At 34.7% G+C, this 21841-nt stretch overlaps 3 protein-coding genes across 3 annotated transcripts in view; 1 reads left to right on the top strand and 2 right to left on the bottom strand.

Annotated features, from left to right (window-relative positions):
• LOC147064410 (NIF3-like protein 1) overlaps nucleotides 1-21841 on the top strand; it is a 39618-nt gene that overhangs the window by 7317 nt on the left and 10460 nt on the right. Inside the window, exons 2-4 of the mRNA XM_085957934.1 lie at nucleotides 706-938; nucleotides 3090-3221; nucleotides 5857-6033. Coding sequence (XP_085814060.1) covers nucleotides 727-938; nucleotides 3090-3221; nucleotides 5857-6033 — 521 coding nt within the window. The 5' untranslated portion in view covers nucleotides 706-726. The remainder of the gene's footprint in view (nucleotides 1-705; nucleotides 939-3089; nucleotides 3222-5856; nucleotides 6034-21841) is intronic.
• Nucleotides 1-21841, bottom strand: part of LOC147064411 (uncharacterized) — a 39060-nt gene that overhangs the window by 13324 nt on the left and 3895 nt on the right. The window lies entirely within an intron of this gene.
• LOC147064412 (esterase E4-like) lies at nucleotides 6904-17621 on the bottom strand. The gene is made up of 8 exons (XM_085957932.1): nucleotides 17088-17621; nucleotides 13892-14180; nucleotides 12624-12809; nucleotides 10904-11082; nucleotides 9664-9832; nucleotides 9205-9546; nucleotides 8482-8617; nucleotides 6904-7449 (listed from the first exon to the last, which is right to left on the bottom strand). Exons 1-8 carry the CDS (start codon nucleotides 17274-17276, stop codon nucleotides 7260-7262), a joined length of 1680 nt encoding a protein of 559 aa, XP_085814058.1. The 5' UTR covers nucleotides 17277-17621; the 3' UTR covers nucleotides 6904-7259.

Raw genomic sequence — 21841 nt, 5'->3', positions numbered from 1 at the left:
AGTTTCGATTATCAGAAATAAGTTAATACATGCCGTAAAATTAAATTAAAGATACTTATTGCACTGACAATATGTCACATTACTTTAATTTCTTTAGTGATGCCAACTGTCAATTCACGGTGAAAAGATATTGTGATAATTAAAATTATTAATTTTTGAAATAGAAGCACTTAAAGTTTTGTTTTTCATATCTTCACCCCTCACCTTAATTTTACAAACTACACATTTTTTATAACGCAGAACACAACCACTGTTACTAATCACGAATAAATTTTAATCGGACATGTCGAATAATCGAATATATTGTAAGTATAGGACTCAGCCAGAGTTGAGGCAAGCCATAGCGAATACAGATACGAAAGATAGTGTGTATTGGTGCATTTCTGAGGCTACGGGCATTGCACAACGTTTACGAGAAATAGCCGTTTGTCTTGCTTACACCTACTTATTGCGCTTATAGCGAATAGAGGACAACATGCGTATGCGCAACAATATTGCTTCGCCTCAACTTTAGTTAACACATCTATACCTACCTACATTGTATGCCGTTGAAAAATGAATTTTATGTGCATTGAAACATGGTTGCATATTGCAAATATTCCAAGGCTACCTATTTGTTCTGCTAACGTGTTCAGTTAAATATTGAGATGTTTAGTTTGAATAATAAAATATTGTCAATTTGTCTTTTATTTCGTTGGTTCGCAGGTTGTTTCCCTTTCCAGTTAAATGCAATTGATTTTACGAAACGGGAAACACTGTTTGAAGATTATGCGAGCATCATTTAGTGCGTATCAAAGAAACGATAAAATGATGGCCGACGGCAACCTGCCCGGCATGCCGCTAGAAGTAATCGTCAAAGCATTGAACCTCATAGCTCCCGTAAGCCTAGCGGAGAAATGGGACAACACTGGATTACTCATCGAACCTCCCAGCTTAAGGTAATACATTATTCATTACAGAGTCACTCAACAAAACTATCTCCATATAGATGTAACCTAAATACATGAAAGTGTAGCTGAAAAAAGTTCACTTAGCTTAAAATAATCATTAAATTAGCTGTGAGTAATTTCGCATTGCAAATTCATTTGTAACAAACTATTATTTCAACACAAAAAATGTGAATTCACTTAATCAAGTCAATTCCACAATAATTGATAATGAAATCTACAAATATTGCCAAGATAAACCTTGAAACTTGTTATGAATGGATGGTGTCGTTTTATTAAAATTACTGCGTACATGACTGAATTTGAAATATGTTTGACTTTTACCGGAACTAATGCATTCACATTATAATAGAAATGTTGCTTGGGCCGCCAAATACACCGAACTGTCATTATTTAGAATATATAAAAGAACAATCACAAAAATTCACATACCTATATAATAATGAAATATCAAAAATGGCAGTTATAAATAAGAATTTACAGCTACCATTTTTCAATGCGCCAACATACAAAATGTTTATTTTTCTATGGCTACCAAATCCGCCTCATTAAAATCATTGTCGAATATTGTAATAGAAAAACTTCACAAGATTCACTCTGGTTATAGTATAGATCAGGGGAGGGCAAACTGCGGCCCGCCGGGTATTTTTTCGCGGCCCGCCATCGATAATTGTACTTGTGATTACGAATAAGTTTTTTATAATTTTAAAAAAAATATTGATAATAGATCATAATTTGAAGAATTTGTTGTTTCGTAAATTTATTATCTCAGTACGTATTCCTTGCGTCTCGTCTCACACTATGTAACCACGATTTTCTACGTTGAACATCGATTTCAATAGATATTGATAGTGTACCGACAGAACTACAACTTGAGATTATTAATCTGCAGTGTGACACTGATTTAAGAGAATCGCATCGTCGTGAAGAAATCTCCAAATTTTACAATGCCCTTAATTCAGACAAATTCGGCCAACTTAAAGAGTAGGTATGCAAGAAAAATGTTTGTTATTTTTGGATCAACCTATATATGTGAACAAACATTTTCGATCATGAACCTCAATAAAAATTCTTTACGATCAAATATCTCCGATGCCCATTTACTAGCAGTTTTGAGAATATCAACTACAAAATTCACCTAAATTTAAAAAAATGTACAACAGTTTCATTCTTCTCATTATTTTTTTGTAATGTTTATTTTTCGTGATAATAGTGTATATCTAAAAATGGTATTTTACTTGCGGCCCGCCGCTCATTTTGAATTCTTGAATTTGGCCCTCCATCCAAAAAGTTTGCCCGCCCCTGGTATAGATCAAACAATATGTAATCCAATGTGAAGTGGTTACTAGGCTACTAGTTACTGACAACTGAGGCGTCTAATTCCAAAAAGCGATAAGTCCACATTTGGTCAAAATCGTGAAAAAAATACGCACTATTCTTTGTATAATTTTACACAATATGTATCGATCTATAAATTTCAAAACGCGACATAACCCTACGAAAAAAATATTTTAAGTCTCGATTTATTACAAAAAGCGCCAAGTCCGTGTTTCATATTATTTAAAGCTTGGTTGATTTTGCGCGTCTTTAATTCAACCAATAAGGGAACGTTCAATATTGAAAAGGGCGTCTCCCATGCTGTAGCTTCTGCTAAACTCATGACAATGCCACGGAAATATGTGCCTTATGCGGAGTAAATTAAAAAGTGAGGTACAAAAAGCGCTATGTATAATTTTATTTTGCCTATATTTATTACATTTAAGAGTTTATCGGCTGAAAAAAATTGCCATTTGGTTCTAATTTCGACATAGAATATAACGGAAAAAATAATCTCAGGTTAAAACAAATAATTGAAGCTTGAAACATAAAAACGTTGTTTCCCGAAAATATTGAATTGTGGACTTGTCGCTTTTTGTAATTAGACGACCCAACTATAATAAAATTTTAGTATCATTGTATAAAAACTTCTTTTAGGCGTTGGCACTCATTTTTAATCGCCCCGACACTCAGCCTGGAAGTGTGTCAGAGGACACACAAGCTTACGATATGTCTGATCTGACAAAATTGAAGTGTATAGAGTTCTATACATTAATGTTTGATTGGATCAATAATATTGACAGCGGGATTATGTATTTCTTGCAGACTCGTTACCCAAGTCCTTCTTACAAATGATTTAACGGAAGACGTAATGGAGGAAGCATCAGAACTGGACGTAGAGATGATCATTTCGTACCACCCTCCTATATTTTCACCACTCAAATGTATAACTCAAAGGTAATAACAATATTTGTAAGTTATTTAACTATTTTTTTTAATTAAACGAATAATTCACAAGATTTCGAGGGTATACTGACAGAAAGCATTAACTCATTAAAACAAGTTCTGAGATAATCGCAAAAATGACTTTAATTTTTTTTTCAAAGCGTTCTCCCACATAGATTTTTTTATGATTTAAAAACATTTTTTCTACATTATTAAGACTAACGTATATGGCAAACACAATATACAACATGTTACAAGTCCTGTATTTTGTATACGCAGAACACATTAGGTCATTATCATGCTTTCTATCAGAATAAAAAAATAACAATATGATTTAATAATGTTCCTATTTTCTCACCATTATATCCTATGCCTTTGTGCATTTTACCAGGACGTAGAGCGTAAAATTGTATACATTTTGGCATTTAAAACAGAAAAACAGCAAAAACTGAAATAATGCGTTCTGTCAGTATACCCTCGATTTAAGAATGTAACATTATTTTTAATAAACATACATAATTTGAAAATATTTCTGAGAAATATATAAGTAACCAATAGAAAAAATCTTTATGAAAAAAATGCGACACCCAGCAGGTTCGAACCTGCTTCTCTCGGGATTCACGCCTACTTGCATTGACCGCTATAGTATAGAAATCTTATCTAATTGCGACAAATTTTAACTTATGGTTCTTACAATGCTCTGCCGTGCTTTTCGAGCTGGGTCCGACAAATTTCTATTTGAGATTTTTACACTCAATAAAACATTGTTTTCCCCAATAAACTATTTAGATCAGGGGTTCACAAACTTTTTCGTCAAAGGGACAGTTTTGAAATCAAAAATATTTTCTGTTTTTAAAAAACTAAGGGAAAAAAATAAAAAAATATTTCATTATGTAAACTTATATTTTTAACTAAATGTACACTATTATTACTCTTATTAATATACTAAAAAATAATATTTAATTATTTCACCACGTGATTTGTGCAATTGTTTGTTTGAAACTAAATCCTGCAATCTATGCTCAAATTTTCTGGTGTGAATACGCAAAATAGATGCAATATGTTTGTCTGTTAATTTTGATCTTAAGTTTGATTAATAATGCTCACTGTAGAACATGTTTTTTCACAAATATGGGTACTTCCAAATAAAGATTCCATGTGAAGAGCATGTTTAACTATATTTGGATATACCTCAAGTGAAAGCAGTGAAGTCCCGTGGGGGTAGGCAGATTGAGCGTCGCTTCGGGGCGGCACTTACTCGAAGGGCGGCAAATTGAAGAGAATCATTTGGTATATATAGAAATATGTACCTAAACTTAGTAATAACTGAAATAGCTTTCCACCAGCTCACTGGTTGGAAACAAAATGTATTAAGAGGACTCCTCATCGTCACACGAGGCCTCACAACCGAAACCAGCTGAAGATTTACCTACGCCTAGGATTGTTGATGGATGGGCCACCGTTACACGGAAGCGGCGTGTCGCGGTTCGGGGAAACCTCGCTGGACGAGCGAAAACTGTTGTGAACCAGTATCACATCTGCCCGCTTCACAGAGATACAACAACGGCTGATGTTTTAACCTATTTAAATAAGTTATGTACCGCTGATTTCACAGTCGTGAAAATTAAATCAAGGGGGGACTACGCATCCTTCAAGGTAGGTATCCCTTCTGATGTCACGGACACTGTTTTGAGGGCGGATAACTGGCCACTTCACTCATTCATAAAAGAATGGGTGTCGAGAGTGGAAACTCCACGGTTGCCGGTTAGCTAAAAATTATGTATTAACACTTATTTTATGTCATGTCATGAACGTTTTGAATTTGTAATTTGTTATGTTCATTATATGTAAAATAAATAAATTTGATTTGATTTGATTTGAAACAGGACTGTAATTTTAATGACGGTTTCGCGATGTCTAGTTTACTTCCATTGTCCTTGGGCGAATTATATTTGTATTATAGGTAGATACATTACTTAGGTACCTAATTAATTAATCCAATTATTTTTGCCAGTCACTCGCGAGTTTTGAAAGTTGTCAGGTGTATTTTTAAATGTATCTGAAACCGTGGACTCGCAATATTGTAAATTAGATTTAGTGGTATATGTTTTGTTAGTAATGTATCCATTCAACAAATTTCTTAGATATTGGAGTCATGAAAGGATGATAAAAAAATACTGTATAAAAAAATGGGGCGGCATTTTGTCTAGGGACGTCACTGAGTGAAAGTCCTCATTCTTGCCAGAGGATATTTAATTTGAAATGTAAATTTCAATGTTCGATATGAAGAATAATAAATACTACATATTTAACATAAATCTTGCGGGACATATCAAAGAGTCATACCTACATAATTGGCCCGCGGGACACACTTTGTGAACCCCTGATTTAGATTGTCCTTTGAAAGGTAATTTCAGTAGGTATTTAACTTTTTTTTTTCGTTTATAAACTTGTGTAATGTACATGTACCTAATGTCGCGGTAAAAAAAAAACAAATAGGCCTCAGTGGTGTTATATGTAAAATGCCGCTAACACACAAAAAAATACCTATTTTTTTATTTGACATTTATATTTGACTAGATTAGCAGATTTCTGTGACATATAATATCCTCGGTAAGAATTGATTTGAATATATTTGAATGAACAGAACATGGAAAGAAAGGATTGTGGGCAAGCTTTTGGAGCAACGCATCGCCTTGTACAGTCCGCACACCAGCTGGGATGCCATCGAAGGCGGAGTGAACGACTGGTTGGCCTCCTGCCTGCCCCCTCACCACCGACAGCCAATCGTGGAAGGAACTTCACCTAACATAGGCTCTGGCCGGTTTGTTTATTTTCATCTATACTTATTTCGATTTTGTCTGTCTAGTTAAATTGCAGACACAGATATTTGTTTTCTGAATATACAATGGCGATTGGAGATAACCAAATTGACTCCTGATCACTACACCAGTCAGTTTTTAACAGGCCATGGTGAATTTGCTGCCAGCTCTATGAGTTTTAACTTGTTACCCGGCCAACATGTCAATGTGGCAGAGAACTGTAGGATGCAAACCACATCCTCTGGGAATGACCAAGAATGTGCTCCAAGAGGGAAGAGATGCTCAAATCGGTCCAACCAGCTGTTGCCCCATCGGGCCATCCGACCTGGTCGCCGTAAAGGCCAATTATATTGCATTTAAAAAATTTAAGTGTGTATTTTTTATATATTTAAAAAATTTAAGTCCCATGCCTTTCTCTCCCATGGCACTTTTTATTAAATTACGTCTTTCAGTAAAGCTCACTTGAGAGCGTGGCGATCTCAGTCTTGAGTATGCTTCACACCAAACGTAGGGCCTCGTGATACGCTCGATTAAGACCGAGTGTACTGCGGAGCAGCTTGTTTTGGTGGGTCCATATTTGTGTTGTCTAGTTGAATTACCAACATAAAAGTTATGTAATATTTTATGTTCGATAAAAAGCTTTGCATTCTAAAAATATTTTCTATAATGATGACCCCGAGTAAACCAGCTGGAGTGCCAGTTGTGTGTAGTGATCGGCGGTTGACGATAGTTGACGAATTGATGAAAGAGATTGTTAGACATCCATTGGTCGACTAGGTATTGACAGACTTGAGATAATTAGCTATGCCAATTTATTAGACGCAACGTGCGATATTCAGGGAACAAATGGGCCAATTATTTATACAGAAATAATTATCTGAAATATTATTTATTTTTACTTTTTATGGTTCTTGACAAACTTAAAAATAGCATTAACTAATATAATTAATTAGCCTCCAAAAAAAATGGTTACCATTTTACAAGAATGTCATAACTAAAATTTGGATTGATTCTGATACCTTGATTTAAATAACATAACATATGGTGGCCATATGTAAACAGAAGGACATTAATGTCAGTGGCTCAATGATTAGAGCACTCTCTTGGCAAACGATTAATATGTGTTCAAATCCCACTCAGTCAATGATTTTCTAATAGATTGTTTCTGAGATGTTTCAAATTGTACGGAATATAAATATTTATAACAAATTTAATTATGAATAACTTTTTATTTATTAGTTACATTATAGGTCGTATCAGGTTCAAGTGGAAAAAGATCGTCCCATATCTTAAATCTGTCGCAATGGAAACATTTGTCAATTTTAATTTTATCTGCAATATCAATGTACAACTTGTTGTTTTTATCAAATAGCGGCCATGTGATGTCCAGTTTGTCATCAATTTCTGGGGTTGGATTACTGTAAACAATAGTAAAATCAGACAATGTCATGGGGACTATCGTAATACATAACCAATTAAAATATATCAATAGGAAATACCTGCCTGACTAAGTTAAAAAATAATTCAAAACGGTTCGTTGCATATTTATGGCTTGTTCATATACAATTCTTTCAATATTATAAATTGACTTGAAGGTTTAATCTTGTAGCAAACCTATGTCAGCAATAAACAAAGCGTTGGTGTTTTTTTACTATAATAAAAATTACAATTAACTTATAGCTCCACAATACACATACACGCCTTGGTCTGTACATTTTAGTGTATTTTTTAAAAATTCCAAATTAATTTTTGAATTGAAATGATATTACTTTTTATTGTTTTTAGATAATTACCTATTAATTAAAGTATTATTAAATCTAAATTTTCAGTGAATTGTATAAAATTACATGTTTAATAATTCCGGTAATAGATTTCCGTGGTACCACTATTAATACTCCCCCCTAAGAAAATATTGCACCCACGGTGGCCGCGCGGCTTAAGCGTTGGACTATAACGCCGTGGGTCCCAGGTTCGAATCCTGGGTCTGGCAAGTACACATATTGTTTTTCAACTTGTGTGTGAGTCAGGGTATAGACCTAATAGGTTGAGCAAGTGGCTGACATCCATTTCTCGTAAAAAATAAAATCTGTTAATTCAAACCTGTACTCTGTGGAGGCCCATATGATCCTATTAGGATCGGACATGGTCGTATATAAGAAAACACAGAACTTAAAAGCTATCTTTTGCAAAAGTGTTATTTGACCTATATGCATAATGTGGTCTAACCAATGATGTTGAAGAAAACCTTATTGTATAGAGGTGGAACCTAAATGTATGAAAATTATGGCAAAAAAGGACCACTAATTTTCATACAAACTTTGGAAAGAGATGTGAGCATTCGCATACAAAAGTGACGCTTACATCAAACTGAAATTGCCTTCAGAATGCTGGTCTAGAAGTTCAAACTAAATCAACTCAACTCAATTCAACTAATTTTAGTAGATACTTACCCAAATTTAGCAAAGTTTGTCCACATTTTGGTCATCTTGTATACAGTTGGATAATCCTTATGTTCACTTGTATATGCATTCTTAAAAAAACGGCTTATTGAAAAAAGATACAATAATTCATCATTATGAACAGGCCCTGAAAAAAATATTATATATCCATAGTAGACTATTCTAGAAAAGACCTTATGAATTTTTTGCATTACAACACTTGATAGCATTCTGAAAAAAAAATTATGCGAGAGAATTAGTAGCCACAGAAAAAATTATATTTTGTAAATTGGTGCATTGTAATCCACCATTTTTGTGCAGTCGAGGTACACGAGGGCCCTGAAGGTCGTCACGGCCAGGTTTTTCTGTCGGGGATATTCTTCCCTTAACTGGGAGGCCAGTTTTATGGCGCCGGTCACTCGCCTAGAGGTCGCCGCGGGGAGGTCAGCAAATGGGACGTGCTGACACCTATGGCATGTCCCAACTTTTGCTATGTGCACATCTGCTGGCGACGATGTGCCCAGTCGGAGCCAGCAAACCATTGACCGCCAAATATGTTTATGTCATATGAATAATATTACTGGTACACTGACTGCACAAAGATGGCGGCTATATAGAATGTGTCAATTTTCAAAGTATAATGTTTTGCCGCAGCTACCGAGCTCAGCTCTCTCGCTGGAAATAAGATGAAGTAATTTGATATCTGAAATTTTGTGAAATTATTACGTAACATACCTTTTGTTAAATTATGCCTCGTATAGTTATGCAAGTGTATAAAACTGTCATTTCCTGCATAACTAAACCGGTAGAAGAAGATGTGATTATTCCCATTTTCTGCTAATAAATCAACACAATGGTGCATGGGAAAACCGACCAGGCCATCGGTGCACAGAGTTCTCAGTCGTTCCAGGGATTCATCGTCATTCGACAAATCGCGAGAGTCCAGATAGGTTTCTTTCAATTTTCTGCTAACTGATCGCGATTTCTGAGTATTTCGTTCATAATTAAATAATATTGGAAGGATCCTGTCCCAATCCTGATTGATTTCTTTAATTAGAGAAGCATGTTCCATGATGACTAAAAAAAACAGGCAAAACAGATATAGCATAATATTATAACAAATTCTGTTTGTCAAATGTCACTTCTACTTAATTAGTTTGCTGCATATACATATATAATTATTTGTTTTCATACGGTGAGCTGGATAAACAAATTCGTGTTTTGACATGCCGATCATGATTGGAATGTCTGAAAGGTCGGCTCGCCTGATAAGTTTTTCCGGATCGTCTGTTAAAAATCTTTCCTGTCCAAAGTCTTTTTCGACTACCGGACCCCAAGTTATGACCGGGTACCCGAGGTATTCCTGAAATCAATGTATGAACAAAGATAAAGTATGAAGATTTCGTAAGTGAGTTCATAATAATTACAAGATAAAAAGAACTTTATATATACAACGTTTTTAAATTTTTTGTTGAATCATATAAACTTGACTTGACTAGCTTAAACGATCAAAAAAAATTTGTACTTGATAGAAATAGTACTGAAATGTCATTTTGACACTCATATTGATTTCCATAGTAACGCACATATATATTAATAATTTCCTAGCAACCAATAATAGTGGATTGGATTACGGATTTCTTCCAAAATAAATTTCATACAAAACAGAATTAACTGAAAATGAATTTAATTCTACTTAAAGATGGCTAAAAGTATTAAAAATATGCATTGGCATCGTGTTCTGATATATTCTAAAAGTTTCAAATGTCTAGCTAGTCGGGAAGTTAATTAAAAATCGATTGCATGATTTGCACCGGACAAATAAGAATACGACCTAATAAAAACGTTGTAATAAAATACAGATTTAGCACTGTTAGCAAGTTATAGATAAGTATACCATCATTGGTGTTGGCATCCTCCTAAAATGAAATTATGTATGAACGAAAAGTAAATTAAAAATTAGCTGACAATTTTAAAGTCAGTTATGAATTGGACATTAGTTTATTAGTATTAAGGCCATGCATTAGTTGAGGCACGGTCTAAAAAGATCGTTGCTAGGCGATGTGCGGATTGCGGGTCGCGGGTGCAGATGACGCCTGTCAAACGAAATATTATTTCTCATATAAATCCAACATACGTCCATTTTATGTTCTGTTTATTATTCTATTAGTAACAATAATAATATATTCATTGACATGTTTTCTTTTTAAAGTAAATGGGTAACGTTTTTAGTCATCTTTACACGATTTTAGAATTAATTGGCCTGTCGCCATCACGCAGCAAAGTGACGTGTGTCTGACTCGACGTTCTCTCAATGAATGGGAAGCGAGTACAAAATTTCGTCGCGCGTACAGTTGAAAATTATTTGGCGTTTCACTGATGCGTCACCTTAAGTTAACATTATTGATTTAGAACAATTTAAAAAAAAACTTACAAACATTTCTTCATAATTGTGTTTGATGTAGGTGGCGTTTATTTGTCTCAGACAAGACAACATAACTTTTGACGAGTAAGTCGGACACCCGGCCCGAATAGCTTGTCTCTCTGCATACGGGAAATCATTGTGTATCGGAGTCCACATTCCACTCATTGCAATGGCTTTGTGAAACAATCCTATCCACAATAAAAAAAATTCTTCATTCAACTATTCCAGTTACAGTAAAACCTCGTTAGTAAGAACACTGATAATTTGAAATTCGCCGTAATTCGAAATTTTCCTGAAAAAAAAGTCCCTCGAACATTACTTTCATATAAAACCATACCTTTAATTCGTATTTCGTAATTCGAAATGATTTCAGAGTCCCTGGCATACAAAAATATTCAATGAATCGTAATAAAGTACACTATTTCATGAGCCAGTCATTGAAAATTGTGATGTATTTTCTTAAAAAATCAAAAATTACTTATTTTAAGAAGGTTATAAAAATAATCCTGTCGTTTTATGACCCAATTCGGTAGGTTCAATCTATGATCGGAAACAAAATTAATAAAAATCAAAAAAATAAAAATTTTCAAAATTTTAATATTTTTCCCCCATACATTTCATAATTCGTAATTCGATTTTTTTTTCAATTTTCGGTCCCATGGAATTCGTATTAACAAGGTTTTACTGTATACTAATTAGTCCAGAATGTGCTGAATCTTCAATTCTGTCAGCTACAATTCGGGTTTGGGTTTTCTTATGCACGAGGAGCGTTCATTAATTTATCTACCTCAGCAGACAAACGATGACAGATAAAAAAGTTTTTTAAAATACAGTCGAACTTGGTTATTACGATAACGGAAATAGCGAGATCTCGGATGTAATGAGGAAACATTCTTTTTACATTTTAGTTTATGATTTTCTGCATACATTTATTCACTTTTATAACGAGCTACTTCTCGGGTAAACCAAACAATACTGTTAATGTGTCGATCGTTTAAAAACAACATTTTCGAGCTCAAGCAATAAAATCTGACCGGGCAGTTAACTAGATCAATGCTGCTGGTCTAGTTAACGGATTTAACTCGGATTTCGTTTATGACACTAGTTAAGTGTCTAAGTACATCTAAATTGCATGTAAAAAATCCAAACCTTGTGAAGTCAGTAGTTACCTACCAACGCCGGCAGCTCAGCACTTCATTACAATAAACAACTTCTTTTGTAGTTTATGAATGCCATGCTTGTTTTGGGGATTTTTACGATGGTTTTCAGATTTTTTATGTTCTATGCTTAAATATAACGTGGCGCGAAAAATGTTATACAACAATATAATGAGTAATGCTTATAATGAGCAAATTCAGTCGGTCCCATCTTCCTCGTAATAACCAAGTTTGACTGTAAATTGAAATTTGGTTCACAGTTCAATGTGCTTTGTTCATTTTTCCTGCATGACTCTTGAAATAATTTTTTTTAATTACTGTCAAAATTAAACATTCGACTTTCTGACATATTTCTTAGGATATTAATTACTATTATGGGTCACCCAGTGTGGGGATCCCACTTATCACTGAGACTGCTCGCTAAATTTTTTTACTTCAGTTAGGAGGGCCCCATAACTACCGCCGCAAGGTTCATATAGTTATAAATTCACAGAAGATTTCAGTTATATATAAAACACTTATATAATATTTATTATTGAATGAACACATTTTATAAAACAAATGATACATACCTTTAGACATTGGCGAAACCAAATGGTAAAGTACACTTATGGAGCCAGCGCTGTATCCTAAGATGGTGACGTTATCAGGATCACCTCCGAAAGATGCAATATTGTCCTTAACCCATTTGAGAGCGACCACTTGATCTTTCAATCCATTATTCCCCGGTGCCTCTTTGTCACCAGTAGTAAGGAATCCTGCGAGTAATAATTATACACTAACACATGTGTAGATTTATTGCCGGCAATACTATTGTCGTGATACAAATGTGTATATATATTAGTAATGACTTACTGTCATGACAATTTTTGAGCGCAATTTTCGCAACATCAGGGAATTTTGTGTCTCAAAAGCGTACGCGATTGACAATCTGTGTTTTTTTTAAATTCTATATTATTAATAAGTAATGTTTTGAATTATTTTTGTTTTCCTACTTCTATTTCGTTTGTCTTCTTACATAAATAAAAAAAATTATATTTTTTGGAATTTGTCTGTTTTTACACTGATTTTCGGATTTTTACAGGTTTTTTTAAATTCCCCGATATCTCGAGAATTCTCGAGAATTATTTTCTGGAAATCCCGAATCTCGAAATTGAGATTTTCTCCAACTCTAGTCACAGCAATAAATCCACGTTTGTGTAAAACCCTTATTATATAATATTCTTTCGATGCGCCATCCACTGAAACTATAGATTTACCATTATAAGTTTTCCGCTGAGTAAGGACGCTTCAGACTAATATTAATACTTTTAGCCATCTTTAAGTGGAATTGAATTCATTTTCAGTTAATTCTGTTTTGTATGAAAAGTCATTTCGACACCATTATTGGTTGCTAAGGGTCTGGGGTCCTAGCAACTAAATTATTAATATATACGTGTGTTACTATGGAAATCAATATGACATGTCAAAATTACATTTCATTATTATTTCTATCAAGTACAATTTTTTTTGATCGTTTAAGCTAGTCAAGTCAAGTTTATATGATTCAACAGAAAATTTAAAAACGTTGCATATAAAAGTTCTTTTTATCTTGTAATTATTTTTAAGCTCACTTTGTTGACAATACATCATTTGAAAATACCTAAAAAAACCTTTTTTTTTAGGATTTTTTCTTATAGCTATCTTTACAAATGGATTTCTAGAAAAATCTATATGAATATGTTAATGATCTCTGTACTATGATATACTCAATACTGGGTAGGTAATGAAATGTGGTTGTACTAGGTATAGATGGGTAAAATTTGAATTTAGTCATTTATTATAGAAAAGAAATATGTACCAAGCGATCCCATGCGATAGTTCATTGAAACAAGGACGATGTCATAATCGAGTAAATAATCCGGGCCAGCGAAGTCACTTCGCCCTGTGAGGCTGTGAAATCCTCCCGGGTGGATGTATACAATGACCGCTTTCTTCTCATCGTTAGAATCACTCGGAATCTGCTTAGTGTACACGTTCAACCGAAGGCAATCTTCAGATTCCTCAAAATTTGTACTAAGTTGGTAACAGGCAGGGCCGTCATTTTGTGCGTCAAAGGTGTCATTGAATTTTGCTGCGGGTATTGGAGGCTGTGAACAAAACAAAATTGATACATTTAGATAGAGACGTAATTTTGCATAATAATATTTTTAATCAATAGTTTTATAACTGGGAGAGGCTAAAATTAATTAATCTATGTACTTAAGACGATACATCAATGAAACGGCAAATAATTTTCAACTATAGGCGCGACGAAATTTTGGACTCACTGGCATTCGGAGAGAGAATGTCGAAGAAAAAGAAAACATGTCAATTAATATATTATTATTGTTACTAATAGAACAATAAACAGAACATTAAATGGACGCATGTTGGATTTATATGACAAATTATATTTCGATCGGCATGCGTCATTTGCACCCGCAACCCGCAATCCGCGCATCTCCTAGCCATGATCTTTTTAGACCATGCCTCAACTGAGGTATAACCTTAACTGTTTAAAACATAGCTTACATAGTATTGATACATAGTTTCCAGCTAAACTAGATGTAAAACTAGACTAGTATGTATGAACCATTATTTTTTTTCGTTTCAGTTTTTCTTCCAGTTCAAATAAAAATATATATGTATCAGTTCGGTTCCGAAAAAAATAACGGTTTTTCTAGTTTTCGGTTCAGTTCTGCTTCGAAGCCCTGGGTGTGTCTTAGTTCAATGAAAACACTAAAATACAGTCAACATTTTACTCTTCCGGTCTTATGTACATATTATTATATGTATCAGAATTAATCAGCCTGAATTAATCCACTGCTAGATGAAAGCCTCACTAATCTAATTCCATTCCTCTGGTAATATAGTAATTGCGGTAACCCGCCGAGGTAAAATTTTGATTGAAGTCAATTCAATTTCACACTTCTAATAGCAATTCTCTTTCCACAATAAAATTGTGAAATGTGGTGATAAAAATCACTTCAGTGAACACGTGATTTATTCAGTAGACGCATTACTCATATTCAAATAAATTACTATTATCACTCCTAAGCTGAGCATTTCATAGCACACAGGGAAGTTTTCATAAAACCTTTTTGGAGAAAACAAGTAGAAAACTACAGCCGCCGTCAGTGGCGCACCGAGGGGGGGGGGGCTTAGGGGCCCTAGCACCCCCCAAACATAAAAATTATCAGAATGATTACATTGAAATTGAAAGCCAATAAACTATACCTTGGGCTTAGACAAATAAAAACATGGCAAAAAATGATTTGTAATTCTCCAGCACCCTTTTTAGAAAAATTTCTTAGATTTTTATTTCAAACACAAAAATTTCGAAACACTGATGTCGGGTTTTTTTAGAAACCCAATCCCTAATGGAACTGTCAAAAATTTCTTGTTGTTCACCCGAATTCTGGAGTGGTGTAGGTCATGACTGGGGAGGGCTGACAATGCTCTAGCCTGGGGGCCCGGGCTGTGGGGGCCCGACGTGTCGGGTTGACCAGATAAGTGAGATAAACACACATCACAAATTAACTTTAATAGTAAAAAAGCGCTATTATACTTCATGACCATAAACATTTTAAATTATATAATTGTGCAATATATTTTCTGATTATTATATGTCGATACTCGACAGCTCCATTATTAAAGTAGATGTATTAAAAATCGCTAATAATTCACTGTACCCTTAATTTGAACTAAAACACAATTTGAAAAACGTTAATGTAGTGTTTCACACTGCCTTTAATCTTAGCGGTAGGTAGGGGGCCCGCCAAATATCCTAGCCTGAGGGCCCGTTTTAGGATGTGGGGGCCATGGTGTAGGTACACCGAGTGCAATAGACAAAAGACGGATAAATGAGATATTAGGCTGTGTTGTGTTGAGTAGGTTTGTGTGTAAGTTATATGCAATAATACTTTTTTTTGTCCATTTCGAATTAATATTTTGGAACCTCAATATTAAAAAACCAAAAATCGACGATAAGCATTCGGCGAAAAGAACGACTACACCCACTACAGTCAGTGGTGGTGTAAATCAAAAGAACATTTTTTTTCAGTGGAATTCGGCATAAATATTGTAGCGCTCTAGACCAAGTGGGTAGCACAGCCGATATTATTTGAGTAATGTTTTAGCATACTAGGCGCACATGTCCAGCATGTTCGCTGTTAGTCACTTCCAATCCGCCAGTCGCTGATGACACGCTCAACGGTTACCGCCACTATGCCTCCAATTTAATAAAAACTAGGAGAAACTGTACAAATATGCCTCTGTGTATTGTGAAAATATGTAAAAATAATTATATGAAGAAGAAAAAGAGCCTATGGGACTAATTTACATTCTCTTCCTTGGGCTCCCCCCAATATTAAATCCTGAGTGCGCCACTGGCCGCCGTCAATGCATATAATTTTTATTAGATTTACTTCACAATTTTATTAACATCCTACACCATGTCATTAGGACGCCAAGCTGTCTTCAAAACCTAGCAAGACACGCTGGCGATAGCCAGCTGGCTCTACTAAAAATATATTAATTACGTTTGAAAAAAATCATATTTTGTTTCATTCATACGCTGTTTGTTATGAAAACAAGACTTGTCACACTCGATGATTCAAAATATTGCCATGTATTTTTGTTCACTCTATACTAGCCATTTTGAAATGTTGCATTGCGCGCGCCCTCCATAGGAAAAATATTTCCAACCTCTACCGTTTTCTCGAATAAATTCAGTCACTTTTCAATTCTCCACTCAACTGTAAAGCTGTATTATCTAAATTCAATTTTATTCTGGAGTTATTCACTAAAATACAGTCGTACTTCTAATTAAATTATGCGTTATGGACTGTGAGTGTAGTAAAATTGTGACCACAGTTAGCCGTGGCCAAAATTGCATTCAATTATCTCAAAATGATGATTTTTCACATACCACAGTCTAGTTGTGGGATGGCGATGTACTGATTTTAGGGTACACATTTTATGAATACTATTTTAACAATTATTATGGAACTCACTTTATACCGCAATTCACCAATCGGAGCTTCCGCATATGGTATCCCTCTAAAGGTGTGGATTCTATTCCCGAGAATTGAAACCGTAATATTTCCTTGTATTTTACCAACGGGTGTACTGACAATGGTTACATTTTCACAATAAATTGACTCAAACAATATTAAAAAAACAATTAAAAGTATTCGACACATTTTTACACAGATGCAATAATTGCCAAATGTTTACTCAATCAAAATAAAACCTTATCGAATAAATGTGATTTGATTCAAGGAAACAGTCTTCTATTATCGTGTTGCTATTTAATAGTTTATTAACAGTTTATAATTTTTAAATTTTACAATTTAAGTTACGAACCATAAAATTTCTATTTATTATTAAATTTTAATTCACATATTGTCACAGTCAATATGTTTTCTGCCAATTTTAATAATGAAACAATCAAAATCATGCACATTGAAAGAATACAAACAAAAATTATTTATAGTAGAGACACATTTCTCATACTCAATTGTCGACTTACTGAAACATTGTCGTATGAATTAGCATAAGCCAAAGGTCCACACGCCCACCTTGAGTTACTGTAAATAACAAAATTTTGAAAGTTATGCAATCACACTATGCAGGGCTGCAAATTCAATATCATTCTGTTTCAATTTCAAAATTACTTTATCAACGTGCGGCGGTTGATTCAGCGCAAGGACCCAACGTGTCAGAATCGCGCAATGTTCCGGTTGACAGTCGTGTACCAAGTGTGCCGCTTTACTAAAAAAGTTGAAGCTAGACTTACTCTGCTACCATTGATCTTTCCATGGATAATGAGCTCTCTGAGGGGAAACTATGCTCAATTTCTGTGTCATTCTCATGCCTAGCTATCAGTCTAAAGAATTTTGAGAATATCTCGATACCTCAAGACAGCCACATTTCGAAGGCTTCAAATCTCTATCATATTTCCTAGTTTGGTGATCATAAAGGTATCTATAACGTAGAAAAAAATAGTGGATATAACAGGACGTGGGATTGAGATCTCTATGGTAATGCAGGGGTCTCATTTTGAAAAATACACTCGTTGGTATCTCAATATATTATAAAAGTGAAGCTGAAAATAATGACTGAGGCGTGTTCTAAAAAGATCGTGACTAGGCGAAGCGCGGATTGTGCAAATGACGCGAGCCGAACAAAATATAATTTGTCATAAAAATCCAACATGCGTCTGTTTAATGTTATATTACTAATAATAATAGTAAATTCATTGACATGTTTTCTTTTTCATGCATAGTACATGCGGAACGTTTTTTAGTCATCTTTACACGATTTAAGAATATATTCCTCCGACGCCATCACAAAATCTCTTGAAGCTCGTAGGTCACTTCTGCTCTTAAAGCATTTTTCCCTGCTCTCACGTGGTATCATTTTCAATCCCGATATTCTAGAAAATTTAAATTTTTACGCACCTGTCAATTACATGCGTGGTCTATTTTGACAACATGACCTATTTTGGGTGAAAGCTGTTTCCTCATGTCAGGCTCACCAGGCACCAATAGCGAGGGCTGTGCGGTTGGTCAATGCACTCCCTAGAGATGTAGATATTTTTGGCGAGCCATTATATATTCTGTTTTTCAAATTCTATTTTATGGTTTAATTTGTACTTTTTGAATCATTGTTGTTTTTTTTAATTTTATTTCTTTTGTATAAAAATATTTTTTGCTTTCTTTTTTTCCTCCACTTTGTTTTTTCTGATTTTCCGAACTGATTACTTGTAATTTTTATTCTAAATGTCATGTCGTGAACGTCCTGAATTAATAATTTGTTATGTACTCAACGTGTCTTTTTCAAATAAATAAATAAAAATAAATAAAAAATAAATTGACGTGCTTACAGGTCGACTATCGCTCTCCGACTGGCAACGCGGCCGAAATTACGTCCCACATACTGTTGAAAATTATTTTCCGTTTCACTTATGTACACTCTTAAATTATCTGCGTCAATGCATATGTAAAATATCCTAAATATTTCGATTAAATTTAAATGCATTTATAGATTCATTAAAACAATCAATTTCATAAATTATTATAAAACTTTGTTATTATTATGCCCAATTCACAAAATTGATGGATCAGTGTAGTTTTCACTTTAAATGACACAATTTAATGATATGCGAATTATGTTTGATCTAGCAAAAAGTCAAAAAATCTGCTAAAATTTATGGTTACAAACAAATGGTGACTACAATGCGCCAATTAACAATATAATAATTTTGCTCGGACACCCATTTCAACCGCACCAATACATTTCAGAAATGTCATCAAGTGTTTTAATTCTAAAATTTCATAAGGCCCTGTCTTCAGTTTAAACACTTCATCAGTCAACAGTTATTGTGAGATATTCAATTATTGCTAATGTCAACCCTGCACTAATGTGATAATGTGATTCAATAGTTTTTTTATTCAAAAATTATTGTGAAATTGAATATATAATAATTATGTGTATAAAATGAAGAAATTATAATCTCATTCGTTCTAAAATTTTTGGTAAGATATTTTTTCAATGACACGTTGATAAAAAAAATGTTTCATTTTAAATTCTTTTATTCAGTTTTGAAAAAAATGATTTAATTTGAATAGCGGGTACAGATGGTAGATAACAGTACAACGCAGATGTGCGCTTATGCTGACAACATAGTAATTACAAGCAGATCCAAACAGAGGATTATCGACCATGGTGGCACTATGAAAATAAAAGCAGAAAACGCTGGGCTACAAATAAACCAGTCAAAAACTAAATATATGGTCAGCACACACGATCAGGTACCGCTGCAGAATATAGACATAGGACAGCATGCACATGAAGGGGTGGACAAGTTCATGTATCTCGGATCCAGCCTAAATACCCAAAATAAGACAGCAGAGGAGATTAAAATCCGCCTTATCTCCGGGAATAAATGCTGGCATGCCTGCAAGCGACTGGTGGGGTCGAAAATTCTAGTCCGAAGAAGTAAACTTCTAATTTATAAAACAATTATAAGGCCAGTGGTCACTTATGGCTGTGAGACTTGGTGCTTTACTCCAAACGAGGAAAACAAATTAGCTGTCTTCGAGCGCAAAATACTCCGCAAAATCTTTGGAACCACGTTGGAAAATGGAAACTACAGAATATGAATCACGAGTTGGAAGAGCTGATTGAACAGCAAACAATCATAAGATACTGTAAGTCCCAAAGACTACGATGGGCGGGACATGTGGAGAAAATGCCTGAAGTTAGAGCGCCAAGGATCATGACGAAGTGGCTACCCCAATGGAAGGTACCCAGAGGCCGTCCAAGAAGGAGATGGGCTGACGCCGTAGAAGTGGACTGGCTTCATATAGGAAGACCCGGTAACTGGAGAACTGTGGCGAGAAACCGGAGTGAGTGGAGAGCGGTTGTGGAGGATGCCAAATCCCACCCCGGGATGTAGCGCCGTGGAAGAAGAAGAAGCGAGTACATTGATGTCAAATATTAAAACCATTCCTAATAGCATATATATCACTATAAAGTATGTACTTATATAATATATTACAAGGATGGTAGCCATCTCTAGACTAAATTTGAAATACCTCTAGGAGCACTATTATTAGAATTTATTTACGAGGAAGTCACTCGAATTAGAAGAATCACACTAGCTGAAATTTTTCGTGTTTTTAATGTTTTTAAGACGTTTTGAAAATTATGCATCTTCAATAAACAAAATTTAATGTTAATTCGTATATAATTAATTTTTTTCACTCTACTCGGGTTTCATTGATTATGACAAGCATCTGATTCCATTTAAAAATCCTCAATCATGGACGCCTTGTGCACCTAAGAAATCTACAGTTAACATATAAACATCCTCAATAACATACACAGTGATGCAATGGGCGGTGTATGCGTGGTTTACATGGTAGAACTCTATTATCAACATCAGCCTGAATCTATCCACTGCTGGATGAAGGCCTCTCCAAGCTGATTCCACTTCTCTTGGTCCGGTGCGTTGCGTAGCCACGTACTTCCGCAGAACTTTTATCATTTCATCGATCCAGCGGCCTCTAGGTTTCTCTACTTTGCGGACGTTTTGTACCTCTTGGATACCACTGGATGACTAAATTTGTCCTACGATTGTCTCTTCTTCGAGCTATGTGTCCAGCCCATCTCCATTTATGGCTTTTAACCGGATAAGTACCACCAGCGTCCTAGCACACTTTTCTATTCCGAGAACAGAGGGCCAGCCATGCAAAATGCGCGTGCAAAGACGCTTCACTTGAAACGCAATATATCGGCCGAGGCAATGTTTTGAATAATTCAATCGCATTGCCCACACAGCGACATCTCTTAGGATCATGGTGTAATACTTACATTTGTAATTTTCTATATTATCATCAACGAAACATCAATTTTAAACAAACCTTTCTTTGGTTACCGAAACGCGTCGCTAGTAGGGTTGTGCCACGGATCCGATATTTATCAAATTACTCGCCGGGATTCCCGTTTACTTATAGTAGATGCAATCGAAATTATGGTTCGCTTATGCATACGAGAAACGGGGAATACTGTGATTCCTGAATATACACAAGTACACAATAGCAGTGACACATCTTCGAAAATATGCCAGTTGAATATTCGAAGTCGTATTTGACGTACCTAATTCGGTTTCGCGGCTGAAATATTTTCACTTTATAATTCATTTCAGTAATTTACGGGTACGATTTTGTAATTTTTAAACCTTCGTAATCTGTGTTGTGTG

This window comes from Rhyacophila brunnea, unplaced genomic scaffold (assembly GCF_057557595.1).
Source record: "Rhyacophila brunnea isolate RB1 unplaced genomic scaffold, BYU_Rbru_1.0 scaffold_7, whole genome shotgun sequence".
NCBI classification, from domain to species: Eukaryota; Metazoa; Arthropoda; class Insecta; order Trichoptera; family Rhyacophilidae; genus Rhyacophila; species Rhyacophila brunnea.
This window is presented reverse-complemented; position numbering and strand designations above follow the sequence as displayed.